This window comes from Macaca thibetana, chromosome 5 (genome assembly GCF_024542745.1).
Source record: "Macaca thibetana thibetana isolate TM-01 chromosome 5, ASM2454274v1, whole genome shotgun sequence".
NCBI lineage: Eukaryota > Metazoa > Chordata > Mammalia > Primates > Cercopithecidae > Macaca > Macaca thibetana.
Genome location: NC_065582.1, coordinates 184,823,712 through 184,838,179, shown reverse-complemented (window position 1 = coordinate 184,838,179; position 14,468 = coordinate 184,823,712). Strand labels below are relative to the sequence as shown.

Genomic DNA, 14,468 nt, shown 5'->3' with positions numbered 1-14,468 from the left:
GGAGGGGGGACCATGGAGCCAACATTACCATGGCAGGGGCTCAGCTTTTAGGAGGGGGGATCACAGGCCAACATTACCATGGCAGGGGCTCAGCTTTCAGGAGGGGGCATCACGGGCCAACACTGCCATGACAGGGGCTCAGCTACCAGGAGGGGGGCCCATGGAGCCAACATTGCCATGACAGGGGCTCAGCTACCAGGAGGGGGGCCCATGCAGCCAACATTGCCATGCAGGGATCAGCAGGATCGGAAGCCTGGCAGAAGGCCCCAGGCGACTGTCAGAGAAGGACAGTGTCAAGAAGAAACCTGCTGCCCTGAACCCAGAGAGCCCTGACCTGGTGGGGAGGGTTCCCAAACCTGAGATTCTAAGGTGTGAATATGGGGAGGGGGCATCTTACCCAAAAGGACCCCAGAGCTGACTGAGACCACTTTGCCTCAATGTGACACCAAAAGCAAAAACAACAATAAAACAGACCAAATGAACGTTGTCAAAATCAGAACCTTTTGTATGTAAATGTTTCACCATTAAGAAAGTAAAAATTCAACCCACAGAAATATTCTGGCAGAAAATATTTGCTGATCAAATATCTTCAAAGGAACTTGCCTCCAGAACACAGAAAACACATGATCTCAGGATAGTGCACTTGGCTCATCACGGAACCAAGCGCACCCCCCACAGCTCCACAGTCTCGGGATAGTGCACCTGCTCATCACAGAACCAAGCGCACCCCCGACAGCTCCACAGTCTCGGGATAGTGCACCTGCTCATCATGGAACCAAGCGCACCCCCCACGGCTCACCTGGGAGGTTTCCCTGGAGTACTTCTTACACAGACTGCCTATGCTCATGAAGAATGCCTGGATATCTGCGTCAGTCTGAAAGAGAAAGAAACAACTCTACATTTATTGCGTCTAATAAATGCTTCTGGCCACCAGTTAAAAACTGTATTTCAAGACCTAGAATTAGCTGTAGATGACTCAAATGGCCAGTACATTGTGAATGGCCTCTCAGGGGCCCTGCCAGGCATAGCTTCAATCAGCAGGACAGTCCCTCGTCCTGGCCGCTTCCTTCTGAGGGCGGTGCCGGGCAGTGGTGAGGGCTGGGAGGCAGAGCCTGGTAGGCGCTGAGCCCCTCTGGGCTACGGCAAAGATACGCTCCCTCCTCAAAAGGGTCTTAGTGAGGGCAGAAGGTCGCCATGAATGAAGGCCTCCAGCCCAGCCTCCTGCACAGTGGAGACATACTAAAATCAGAAGGATGAAATAAGCTGACAAGCATTAAGTCACCACTGTGTAGTCACAAGTACATGTCGAGTTATTTAAAAAGCAAGTGTAAGGACCTTAAGAAAGGATGCAGGTTTAAGAAACAGCATCTGGTAGGCCGGGTGTGGTGGCTCACGTTTGTAATCTCAGCATTTCGGGAGGCCGAGGCAGGCGGATCACGAGGTCAGGAGATCGAGACCATCCTGGCTAACACGGTGAAACCCCGTCACTACTAAAAATACAAAAAAGTAGCCGGGTGTGGTGGCAGGAGCTTGTAGTCCCAGCTACTCGGGAGGCTGAGGCACGAGAATGGTGTAATCCCGGGAAGGTGGAGGTTACAGTGAGCCGAGATCGCACCACTGTACTCCAGCCTGGGCAACAGACTGAGACTCTGCTTCAAAAAAAAAAAAAAAAAAACAGCGTCTGGTTACAAGCCCTCATGCAGACGCTGCCAACTTCCTTCTCAAGTGCCTCCAGGGTGCCCTGCCTCGCCTCCCCACACCCCTGGCCTTCCCTCACTTTCCCCACCAAGGACCACGCTAGCACAAAACACCAGGTGACAGCTGTGCTAGGCATGGAGCTGCCGTGAACCAGAATCGCCTGAGCAGTTCAAAGAAAAGGGGCTCCTGCTTGTAATCCCAGTACTTTGGGAGACTAAGGTGGGCGGATCATTTGAGGTCAGGAGTTCAAGACCAGCCTGGCCAACATGGTGAAACCCCATCTCTATCAAAAATACAAAAGTTATCTGGGCGTGATGGCAGGTGACTGTAATCCCAGCTACTTGGGAGGCTGAGGCAGAAGAATCGCTTGAACCCGGGAGGCGGAAGTTGCAATAAGCCAAAATCATGCCATCGTGCTCCAACCTGGGCGACAGAGTGAGACTCCATCTCAAAACAAACAAACAAACAAACCCCTCAAACACCAAAATCCAAAACCAAAAACAAAGAAAGGGGCAAACACCAGAATGACAAGATGTAGGAAGAACCTTGTGCCTCCTACCATTCTGTGGTTCAGGACGGTGAGCGTGTAGAAGGTCAAGACGGTCATCTGAGCCCATCAACCTACCTACCACTGGCTCCCCAAATCCCACTGAAATGACAGTAAAATTTAGGAAAAAATACTCTATTTGTGGTGGAAAACAGGAAATGATACCTTGAATCAATCAGACTGAAGAATTCTAGAAGACAGTGTAGACTGGCTTAGATCAGGATTAAGGCACCAGCTCCAATACCCGGGGCAGGTGCAGATGAAGAGGCCCTGGAACCCACTCCAGAATCCACTCCCAGGTCCCTAGAGGCAGAGGCCAAGCAGAGCATCCTGGAGGTGAGCTCCTCTGTAACGCGGGGACTCAAACCCAGCAGAGGGGAGACCTGGCTCTGGCTCGGATGGGGTAGAAGCTCCTGTGTAACACCCTCCCATACATACCAAACGGCAAAGGCACAAGCAGTGTGTCCAATGGGACAGGGGTCAGGAGCTCAGAGTCTGGCCTAAATCCAGCTCTGCACACCCTTGACCTGCAACCCTGCTTCTTCACCTAATTCCTCTGTGCCTTGGTCTCCCCATGTATAAAAGAGAGGCAGAAACAGCACCCCCTCAGGCCTGGCCATGGCAAGTAGCTCCCAGCGGAGCATGGCCCATGTCAGTGCACAGGGAGCAGGGACTGTCACTATTATCTAAGGTATATTATAAATACACAGATGACTCAAAGACAAGACCAAGAGCTCCATGGACCAGAAATGGGAGCAACTGAAGAAGCTGTCACAGATCGATCTGGCTCTATGGCCTTCTGGGTAAGGGGGACTGAGTCATTCTACACATGACAGACGCTCCAGAATGTCTAGAAGATGAGCTTAGAGACAGAACAGCCAAGAAGTCTACAAAACTAACAAATGGCATCACAGCACAGATGCACAGACCTCAGTGAGGCCTGAGCAGAACACAGGCAGCCATTCCTCCACCCCGGCACCCATGTCGCAGAGAGCCGGCGATAAGCCAGGGCTGGAATTTTCAAAGTGCTAAGGTGCATTCATTTTCAACAAAGAATTCTGAAGTCTGTGAAAATGTACTTCAAGAAAAAGAGGTATTTTTTAAAAACAGAAACTGAAAATTTGTCACTAACAGCCCAGTACTAAAATAATAAAGGAATTCCCTGTAGGTAGGAAAAATAATTCCTGATAGAAGCACAGAGATTTGGGAGGCAGAGAGGAACAGGGAAGAGGGGGAAATGGGGGAAAATCTAAATGAGTATTAGCTGTCCATGGCTGCACTGTATGGTGGGGCCTCGTGCAGTGAGAGCCAGTGTGGCTGGAGGAGCGGTGCAGGAAGGCCAGGAGAAGGGGGATTGGGTGAGAGCTGAGGCCCTTGCATCATCAGGAAAATTAAATTTACGTTAGACTTTTAAAAGCCAAGATTGTTCGCACAATCCCTAGGAAAATCATAAACTAATGTTTTCTTTTTGTATTTAATTTTTAAAAGGTGGGTGTGTGCTCCACAATGGTACAGGAATGAGGATACACAGTTAAATCTCACAGCGTGACTGAAGGCCTTTGCTTCGTCTGACACTACCACAGCAGAGGGCGTAAGGACTGGAGGAAACCAATGCCAGTGCAGAGCAATTGAGTCCACGAGGCCCGAAGGCACAAGCGGACACGGGGGCACCACCGTGCGCGATCCACGGAGCTCTCCTCACGCAGCCGTAGAGGCGTGCTGTTGGTGACTCGCTGTCAGACACAGGAAACGGGCACTGCAAAAGAGTGCTCTTATCATCACGAAGGCTGATTCAGCCACTGCAACTAGGCAGGAAGGGGGTTCTCTGGCTAGGAATGCCAGCCCTAATTTTACCGTCTTGAAACACACACAGATTGTACTGGCTGCAGCACGATACTCTCCTTGGGGTGCCAGGCTCACACAAGATTTCCTTGCTGGAGTCTCGGCGGTCAACACTGATTTCATCTTCTTTTGCTTGCTGCCTGCACGGACTTTGCATGGCTTCAGAATTGTACCAGGCTTACTGCTTTCCCATGATACTTCTAGGGTTAGGTCTTGTTTTGTGTTCCTGTCAAACATTCTGAAATTACTGTAAGACCCAGTCACAACACTGTCAGATCCATTCCAACAACATGGAATTCGTCAGACACATGGTCCTTTTCACACAGTGCACAGTTTACTTCCGAGCTACTCGTGCACCTGTTACATTTCCACAGGTATTTTCCATAATTTTTTTTTTTTTTTTTTTTTTTTGAGATGGAGTCTCACCCTGTGGCCCAGGCTGGAGTGCAGGGGCGCAGTCTCGGCTCACCACAACCTCCACTCCCCAGGTTCAAGTGATTCTCCAGCCTCAGGCTCCCAAGTAGCTGGGATTACAGGCGTGTGCTACTGAGCCCGGCTAATTTTTGTTATTTTCAGTAGAGATGGGGTTTCTCCATGTTAGCCAGGCTGGTCTCAAACTCCTGACCTCAGGTGATCTGCCCGCCTCGGCTTCCCAAAGTGCTGGAATTACAGGTGTGAGCCACTGTGCCTGGCCATGTTTTCCATATTGAAGTTCTAACTTTTGATGAACAAATGGTCTCTATCATCATATTTGACCACTCTGGCTGAATTTTACATCAGAAATAAAGGAGATGATTTCAGACAAAAATGACCCGTTGCTGGAATCATCAGGTTCTTCAGCGTAGAATGCCTATCACAGAGGGCAGACACTCTCACGTCACATGAGCAAATAGTTCCTTTACTGCTGCTAGATACAGATGTGTTACAGCTGTTCAGATGGAATTCTGCAGCTGAAATCACCTGTTAGCTCTTCCATATTGTCAGGCTTGATATCTACAACATTAAAACTCCCGTCTATAATTTCCAGATGCCAAAGACTTGATTTTTTTTTTTTTTTTTTTTTTTTGAGACGGAGTCTCACTCTGTCACCCAGGCTGGAGTGCAGTGGCACGATCTCAGCCCACTGCAAGCTATGCCTCTCAGGTTCACGCCATTCTCCTGCCTCAGCCTCCCGAATAGCTGGGTCTACAGGTGCCCGCCATCATGCCCGGCTAAGTTTTTGTATTTTTTAGTAAAGACGGGGTTTCACTGTGTTAGCCAGGATGGTCTCGATCTCCTGACCTCGTGATCCACCCGCCTCGGCCTCCCAAAGTGCAGGGGATTACAGGCATGAGCCACCGTGCCCGGCCAAAGACCTGATTTTAATCTGCAAATCACCTGCAGATAAATATGTTTCAAAATCACTATTAACAGGAATTGAGTTGATGTGACAAGTATGAGCGTTGGCAGATGCTCTTTGTGGAGCAAAAGACTGGCACTCACAGTGCAGTAGCCAGGTGGCATCTCTACACACTCCATCTTCCTCTTCAAGTTATATCCTTCTGGTCTTTCGTCCCTTTCACTGATTTTCCATAATTGTATTGTTTTATTATTGGTAGACAATACTGAGCAGAATTTTTCTCGGGTAACCACCTAGTTTTGTGGAACTTTTCTTCTCTTTCTGAAATTTTCAAGTGGTCAAACTCTGGCTCATGGTTCTGAAAGGTCCTGTAAACATGGTATTCCCTTCTGCTTAAGATGAGATTTTGTTCAGCTGCTCCTGTTGAAGTATTATGACTCTGCCACCTGTATCTCCAGTTCCGACCAATTCTCCGGAACGAATAAATCCTACTATGGAAGAAAAAAACTAATGAAATAGTTATGGTCAATAGTTAGAGAAAAATTAATAAAATTCCACACCACTTGTGACATCATCTGCTACATCATCATCTATTGCTCCTTTCACCTGAGAAAACTCTACTGAGTGTCATCCCTCCTCCAGCTCCTACCGTGGGGAAACAAAAATACTCATGTGGCCCCATTATCTTTCACCTTGTGAAGGGCTCTTCCTTCTCTGTGCAAAAATATCTGTACATACACCTAAGAAAGCTTGCAGCAGCAGGTAAACTACTTTCCTTGGCCTAAATGTTGGTTACATTCTGATTGTGAAAAATTTACTGAGGTATACACTCATAATGTATGTACTTGGCTCTGTGTTATACTTCAATAAAAGTTCATAGAAATTGTAACTAAAAACTTGCAAATATTTAAAAATGAATATACTTCTAGGTAACACATGGGTCACAGGAGAAACTGAGTAGAAATCTCAAAATTCAAAGATAAAAATGTAATATAATCAAATATGTATACTGCAGGCAAAAGTGAACACAGAGGGAAAGTTATGACCCTATCGTGTAAATATTATAGAGGAAAGGTTGAAAATTAATCCTAAGCACCCACCTTAAAGAACAAATTAAATCCAGACAAAAAGGAAACGATAAAGATAATTAACAAAATAGGAAAAAAATATAAAATGGACACAATCAAAAGAGCTAAAAATTAGTTTTTGAAAATACAGTCGTCCTTCAGTATATGAGGGGCAACTGGTTCCAGGACCCCATGTGTGCCAAAATCCAAGCATAGCACAGTTGGCCTTGTAGAACTTGCGTACAGGAAAGGTCAGCCTTCCATCTGAGCAGGTTTTGTATCCCATGAATACTGTATTTTTGATCTGCATCTGACTGGAAAAATATCTATGTATACATGGACACACACAATTCAAACCTGTGTTGTTCAAGAGTCCACAGTACTAATAAAAATCACTAACATTTGGCACAACTGGTCAAGAGAAAAGAGAATTCATAATACCCACTATTAAACAAGGGGCATCATTATGGAACTTACAGACATGAAAAATATGAGTGGATTACAAGCACACTGATGACAAGAAATCTGAAAATTCCGACGAAATGCACTAATTCCTAGAAAAATACAATTTACTTAAACTGACTCAGGGAGAATCAGGAACTTTAAATAGTTCCATGTCTAATAAAGATATTAAATCCCTAGTTTAAAATCTTTGCACAAAAAACTTACTGGGCCTAAATAGTGTCACTCCTGAATTCTACCAAACATTTAAAGAAATAACCCCAATCTTACAAAAAAACTTTCCAGAAAGGAGAAAAATAAAAATAATTTACAACTTGTTTTATGAAACTAGAATAGACCTGATTTACCAAAATGTGAAGGGGCATTACAAGAAAAAAAATTTACAGGTCCAGCTCTCATATGAACACTGGTGCAAACAACCCCATACAAAATAGTAGCAAACTGAATTTACTTACAGATACAAGCTATCTTACATCACTACAAAGTTGAATTTGTTCCTAGAATCTAATGTGGGTTTCAAATTCGAAAAATAAATGCAACTCACCACATTAACAAAATAAAAGAGAATAATTAAATGATAATCTCGACAGCTATAGAATAAGCTAATAGTTATGGTCAATAACTATAGAAAAATTAACAAAATTCAATACCATTCATGATGATTAAAAAAACACCTTAGCAAAAACCTGATGCACATATGATACTTGATGAAATACTGAAAGTTTGACCTTGAAATCAGGAAAAGGACAAGGGCGTCAGCTAATGCCACTACTTCTACTCAGCACTGTACTGGAGGTCCCAGCCAATGCCGTAAAAAAAAAAAAAAAAAAAAAAAGGAAGCACGTAAGGAAGCACATAAGGATTACAAAGAGAAATCTAAAGCAGTCCTTATTCAAAGATAACATGTTTGCATATGTAAATGTTCTAGCAGAATCTACACATAAACCAACAGAGTTATCAAGTAAATTCTGCAAGGTTACTAGTGAAAGTTAAGAAAATCAACTGCATTTTTATATACTAGCAATAAGCACTTAAGAGGTAATTTTTTTAAAACTGTAATAGTAGCAGTCCAAATCATTAAATACCTAAGAAAAATACTAACACTGATGCACAAAGCCTCCCTAAAGAACAGTAAGTGCACAATAAAAATCCCAACAGGATTCTATGTGTGTGGAAATTGCCGAGTTGCCTCCAAAATATATGTGGACATGCGAAGATGAATGTAGGCCAACTGGTGTATCAGACAACCCCCAAATCTCAATGGCTTATTGTGGGGACCCTTGTTTCTTGCCCACACAATAGTTCAAGACCAGGCTCAGTGGGTGGCCTTCCACACAGGCCCTGGGCCCAGGTCACCCTGCCCCCAGCAGCTCTGCTCTGTTCTCCTGAGCTTCTACGGTGAGGGAAGGGCGGCAGAGGGCTGTCCAGGAGGCTGTTTTTATGGGTCAGGCCTGGAAGTGGCCTTCATTGCTCCTGCTTGCATTTCAGCATGGGAAGGTAGACGGGGAGAATGAGTACAGCCAGGTGCCCAGGAACAGAGGGAGCAAGTGTGGGGATGACTGCCCAGCCTGGCCCGGTCTGCCATCTGGTCACTGGTATCCAGGTCACTCCTCCCCTACACAGAAAGTCACTCCCCCAGAGTGGAGCACCCCCAACACCACTGTCACTGCCCAGCTCAGATGCTGGGGCAACTGGGTCCCGATTTCGCCTGCAGTCTACGAGCTAGAAAGACAATGAACGTGTCTGCATCCTTGCTGTGACCTGACGTCTAATGGGGGCACGGGGCAGGAAAACTAAGAAACACTCCCCACTGCACCAAGGGAGAAGGAAGAACACAGGTGCATGGCATGAGGTATTTGAGGATGGGTGCTGGGGGCTGCTTCCCCAGGGAAAGCCTGGGCTGGACTGCAGCTCTGCCTTCTGGGGGAGCTCTCTTGTCTGCTGTCTCCAAGCCCTGCTTCTGCCTGCTGGGGTTCCCATCAAGTGAAGTGAGGCAGAAGTGCTGCCTCAACTTTCAAGGCCTTCACCCTCGAGACTTATTTCTTACTACTTGGAGTTTAAAAGCAACTGGCGTGTCCATGACTGTGGGGCATCCTCATCCTTCATCTCCTTACTATAGCCACTCCTTTCCATGTGTGTGTAAAAACCGGCAGTCTAGCTTACACTCTCCCTCCTCAAGGAGGCAGATGCGGACGGAGCACAGCCTCTGCTCTGCTCTGGGCTCACCGGAGTCTCCCTTCCCGGTGGCCTGGCCACCCACCACATCCCCAGGCACATCCTTCAGTCTGCCCTGCTCCGTGGCCATCCACCACCCAACCAATACGGTGGTGCCCTATTTTGTGTGTTCAGTCGTAACGGAGCATTTTAATGACAAACAAATCAATATATAAAGATATCTCAGGTGGTGACACACACTGCGAAGCAGAATAATCCAGGTCAAGGAACACAGCGTCAGAGGGTCACTTTTACACGGTGGTGTCTGTCACAATCAGGTCTGGGGAAGTTTACTCATAACATGTTTTGTTTTAAAGACAAAACACATGAGAATAGAAACAATCAGAGGGTACTGCACTAAGCGAGGGTAAGAACTGCTTTGTGAAATTGATTTCACGGAAGTGCTCATGCACGGATGCACCCACGTGCAAATGCACACGCTGCCATAATATAAAACGTCCCTTCTATTGCAGGTCAGGGTCAAAGAAGCCAGCATGACCCAGAGCTGTTGGTGATGTCTCCTGACATTCCATAGACACCTTAAGGCTGCGGGGGATGGAGCCTGTGGCCATCTGAGAGGACGTTCCAGTGAGAGGGAACAGGAAAGCCAGGCATTGAGGTGGAAGACCTTGGCTCCTGGAGAGGCTGTAGCCCACAGTTGCTGCCTGGGGACCACGAGGCTGCCAGAGGCCAGGCCACAGGGCCTACAGGCGTGGGGGACTTTGGCATTGACTCCTGGAAAGTTGGGATGCATTTACGCAGATCCCTCTGGCTGCAGGGTGAAGAGGCTCTAGGAAGCCAGAGTGAGAGGAGGAGGAACCAGAAGCTCCTATGGGGGGTGGAGCAACAGGGAAAGGAAGACCGGCATTTGAAAGAGACTACGGAAGAAAGAGCCCACACAGTCTGTGATGGTTTAGAGAAAGAGAAGCAGGAACAACTTCCATATTTTAAACAATTTTACTTACACACACACACACACACTCAGACACACAGAGAGGAACACATGCCTTTTTAAACGCCCATCAAATATGAACAATTACCATGTATTAAACCACAGTGAAAATCCTGATAATTAAAAAACCCACATAGCCATATTCTCTCATCAGAATGCCATAGGACTAAAAATTAACGATGAAAATGACAGGGAGCTAAAATCTAACCACTTGGAAACTAAAGCATATCCTTTCAAATAATTCTTGAGTTAAAAAAATAAAAAGACAGATTAGAGCTTATTTAGAAAAGAGAGAAAAGTGGTACTCAAAATGATATAGAATAGCAGTGCACAGAAAGACACGGATGGTCTTAAATATATTTACTAGGAAACAAGAAAGTAAGTAAACGACCTGAACATTCCACCCAAGCTAGAGAAAGGCTAAGGGCTCACCAGCCTCCAGCCTGACCATGTGACAGGGCTTAGTGCAGGATCACTACGTGAGGAGCAGAAGCAGGCAGTCACTGAGCCTCTAAGCCGCCACACGTGTGGAGGAAAAGAAAGTATTTTCTGTTAAAAGTGTAAACATTTACATCTTTTGCCCTTACTTTTTCATCACTTCAGGAATTTATGTCACAGAAATATTCTTACAAGCGTGGAGAGATACTGGTTAAAAATGTTCACTGGAAGGTTGTTCGAAACAGCAAAAACCCGAAAAAATCCAAAGGCTCACTGATAGGAAAATACTAAAATATAATGCAGTCATTTTAAGAGTGAGTGTGCCCAAAATATAATGTCAACTGAGAAGACACCTTTTTTTTTTTTTTTTTTTTTTTTTTTTTTTTTTGAGACAGAGTCTTGCTCTGTCACCCAGGCTGGAGTGCAGTGGCGTGATCTCGGCTTACCCGCAGCCTCTGTCTCCCAGGTTCACGCCATTCTCCTGCCTCAGCCTCTCGAGTAGCTGGGACTAGAGGCACCCGCCACCATACCCGGCTAATCTTTTGTACTTTTAGTAGAGACGGGCTGTCACCGTGTTAGCCAGGATGGTCTCAATCTCATGATCCGCCCGCCTCGGCCTCCCATAGTGCTGGGATTACAGGCGTGACCTACCGTGCCTGGCCGAGAAGACACCATTTTTACGAAAAGGTAAATCACAATAACACACATAGAACAGGTGTCAAACTCCTGGTCACTGTCATCTCTGGGAAACAGGATCTGGGGACTTACACATTTGCCATTATAATCTCCTGTACTGTATGAATGTTGTGTAACTTTGTATTATGTTTGTAATCAGAGAAAAACAACTATTATATTTAAATCATCAGACCAAATGCACATTTTGGAGATCAGGCAGAGAAAACACCAATCATTTGTTTATACCAATAACAAGTTAAACTGAGTATTTTATAGAGAGAACAAAAGGCATTGTTTTAAGTCTTCAGCAGTAATTGATTTTAAACTTACTTTACCAACAACACTCTTAATTATATATGACCCCTATACAAATCCAAACTCTATCACCCGCTTCAGGTGCTTGTATGGTGCTAAAGAAATATATTTAACCCACTTTCTAGGAACACAGCACGATTCAACAACCTAGGAATAAGGTCAATCTACAGCTAAGAAAGTTTTAAAAACGTAAGTTTTACAGAGCGAGACTCCGTCTCAAAAAAAAAAAAGAAAAAAAAAAAAGTAAGTTTTAAAAACTAAATCCTAACTGCATTTTGATCACTCAGATATCTTTGTTAACGTAGCAGAGTGACTGAAAATTTTAGACACCACAAATGACTAAAAATTAGATAACGAATTTAAAAGGAAATATGACTGTGATTAAGATGCAGATACTACAGATTTCAACTTACATGTTTTGAAAGTAAAACTGTACGACAAGGAGCTTTACAAATCAAGCATTCATTCTTTTTACCTGTAAGATAAAAATAGGCTTTATTATATTAGACTGACTACTGCTTTTAAGTATGTATACATGCAGACTTTACAATGTTTCTTCAAGAAATAAGCAGGATTATATCACAAGTTTTCATGTTCTGACAGGATGAGGCTGTGGGTTCTGGTACAGTTGGAAGGATTTATAGAACTAACATCCTTTTCCCCTCCTTTGCAAATATGCACAAAAACAGTGACCATAAAGATCAATAACACTTAAGGCTAAGTCTATCCCAGGTATTTATTACAATAAAGCTTTTTAAAAATTAAAATTAAAAAAATTTTTTGAGACAAGGTCTTGCCTTGTTGCCCAGGCTGATCTGCAAGTGGCATGATCACAGCTCACTACAGCCTTGACCCCTCCCCAGGCTCAACAGTCTTCCCCTCTCAGCCTCCCTGAGTAGCTAGGACCACAGACGTGTGCCACCACGGCCAGCTAATTTTTAATTTTTTTTTTTTTTTGTAGAGACAAGGTCTCACTATGTTGTCCAGGCTGGGCTCTAACTCCTGGGCTCAAACAATCCTCCCACCTCAGCCTCCCAAGGTGCTGGGATTGCAGGCGTGAGCCACTGTGCCTGGCCATAATTAGCTTTTTCTTTTTTTTTTTTTTGAAACAGAGTTTCACTTTGTCACCCAGGTGGGAGTGTAATGATACGATCTTGGCTCACTGCAACCTCCACCTCCTGGGTTCAAGCGATTCTCATGCCTCAGTCTCCCAAGTGACTGGGAGTATAGGTGCCTACCAACACATTTGGCTAATTTTTGTATTTTTAGTAGAGACTGGGTTTTGCCATGTTGGCCACGCTTGCCTTGAACTCCTGACCTCAGGTGATCTGCCCACCTCGGTCTCTCAAAGAGCTGGGATTGTAGGCATGAGCCATCATGCCCAGCCCATGATTAGGCTTTATAGTGATCTCTTAATCTAAAATGTTTAACTATTCAAAATGAACCTCAAGCTTGATTTTCTCACTAGTCAGGTTGGAGCCCAGAGCAGACCAGGCACTATGAGCCTTCACGCTCCTGTCATTCCAGGGAGGACACCAGGCCCAAACCTGAACAAGCCTGGTGGATTTCTCCCCTCCTCTGGGTCAGCGCAGCTAGAACTACGAGAAAAACATCTCTTAAGTGAGAGGAGCGAGAGGCGGATTCACAGACTTGAGGATTCCAGCGCTGCTGAGTCAGCAACACTGCTGGGCAATCCTGCTTTTCCTGGGTGTTTTCTGCCCCATTCCCCACGGGGCTGTTCAAACCAGGGCCCTCATATCACCTACTGAGAAGAAGCCCTGGCTCATGACCTACCTCAATTTCTCTGCCCTCTCCTCTAGACTGACCCACCACAGAACAACCCACTTCACTCTACCTCCTTCCTTTCTGCCTTGGAGGGAGCATCTCTTCCAGTCCAAGCCCAGGCTTTCACTTGTGTATCCACACTCGCCTCAGTGTCCGCAGCTCCCAGCACACAGAACGGTGTCCTACTGTGGAATGAGGGGTCCCCTCCTAACAGCCTCCAGAACTGTCTCCTTTCCTCTCTTCTTCAAGTTGCCCTCATGCTAAAAACATCTACCCTTGACAGTAGGTCCCTTCCCTTCCAGCTCTTTAACTGCGAATTCTGGAGCAAGAAAATTCCTCTTCTGCACCATCACAGCCAGGAGTCATGCAGTAAAAGATTAACAGAGCTGACTCATAAAAATCTAAAAGCTCTTACAAGGGAGGAGGATTAACAGACAAGACAGAGAGGAAATCACATGCAGCCAATAGACAAAGGGGTTGATGCCTGATCTACAAATAGTGCTCACAAGTCAATTAAAAGAAAATACCTCAATAAAAGGCTATGAGGAGACCTGAACAGACATAGAAAAAATGCAAACAGCCGACAAACACACAAAATGAAGGTCAAGGTCACTAGTAAGAGACACCAAAGAGGAAAGAACAACAGGTGCTCACGTGTCACTACAGGGAACAGAAACAGGCACATCCTTTGTGCCTGTTTGGGTCACATTTGGGTCAGTTTTCATGTGCACACCCGCAGCCTAGCCACTCCACCCCTAAGAATATATTCCAAGGAAAAAAAGTAAGAGAACAAGCGGTATCTCATAGCAAAATAGCAGAAAATACGTTATGGTATGATACTCAAAAGATACATCATGCAACCTTAAGAATGATGATACAGGCCGGGCGCGGTGGCTCACGCCTGTAATCCCAGCACTTTGGGAGGCCGAGGCGGACGGATCACGAGGTCAGGAGATCGAGACCATCCTGGCTAACACAGTGAAACCCCGTCTCTACTAAAAATACAAAAAATTAGCCGGGCGTGGTGGCGGCACCTGTAGTCCCAGCTACTCGGGAGGCTGAGGCAGGAGAATGGCGTGAACCTGGGAGGCGGAGCTTGCAGTGAGCCGAGATCACGTCACTGCATTCCAGCCT

The 14,468-nt window shown here is 45.5% G+C and overlaps 1 protein-coding gene across 1 annotated transcript in view; it reads right to left on the bottom strand.

Annotated features, from left to right (window-relative positions):
- RNF212 (ring finger protein 212) overlaps positions 1–14,468 on the bottom strand; it is a 144,661-nt gene that overhangs the window by 40,181 nt on the left and 90,012 nt on the right. Inside the window, exons 3-4 of the mRNA XM_050790744.1 lie at positions 11,963–12,024; positions 800–874 (exon numbers count right to left, since the gene is read on the bottom strand). Of these exons, the coding sequence (XP_050646701.1) occupies positions 800–874; positions 11,963–12,024 (137 nt within the window). The remainder of the gene's footprint in view (positions 1–799; positions 875–11,962; positions 12,025–14,468) is intronic.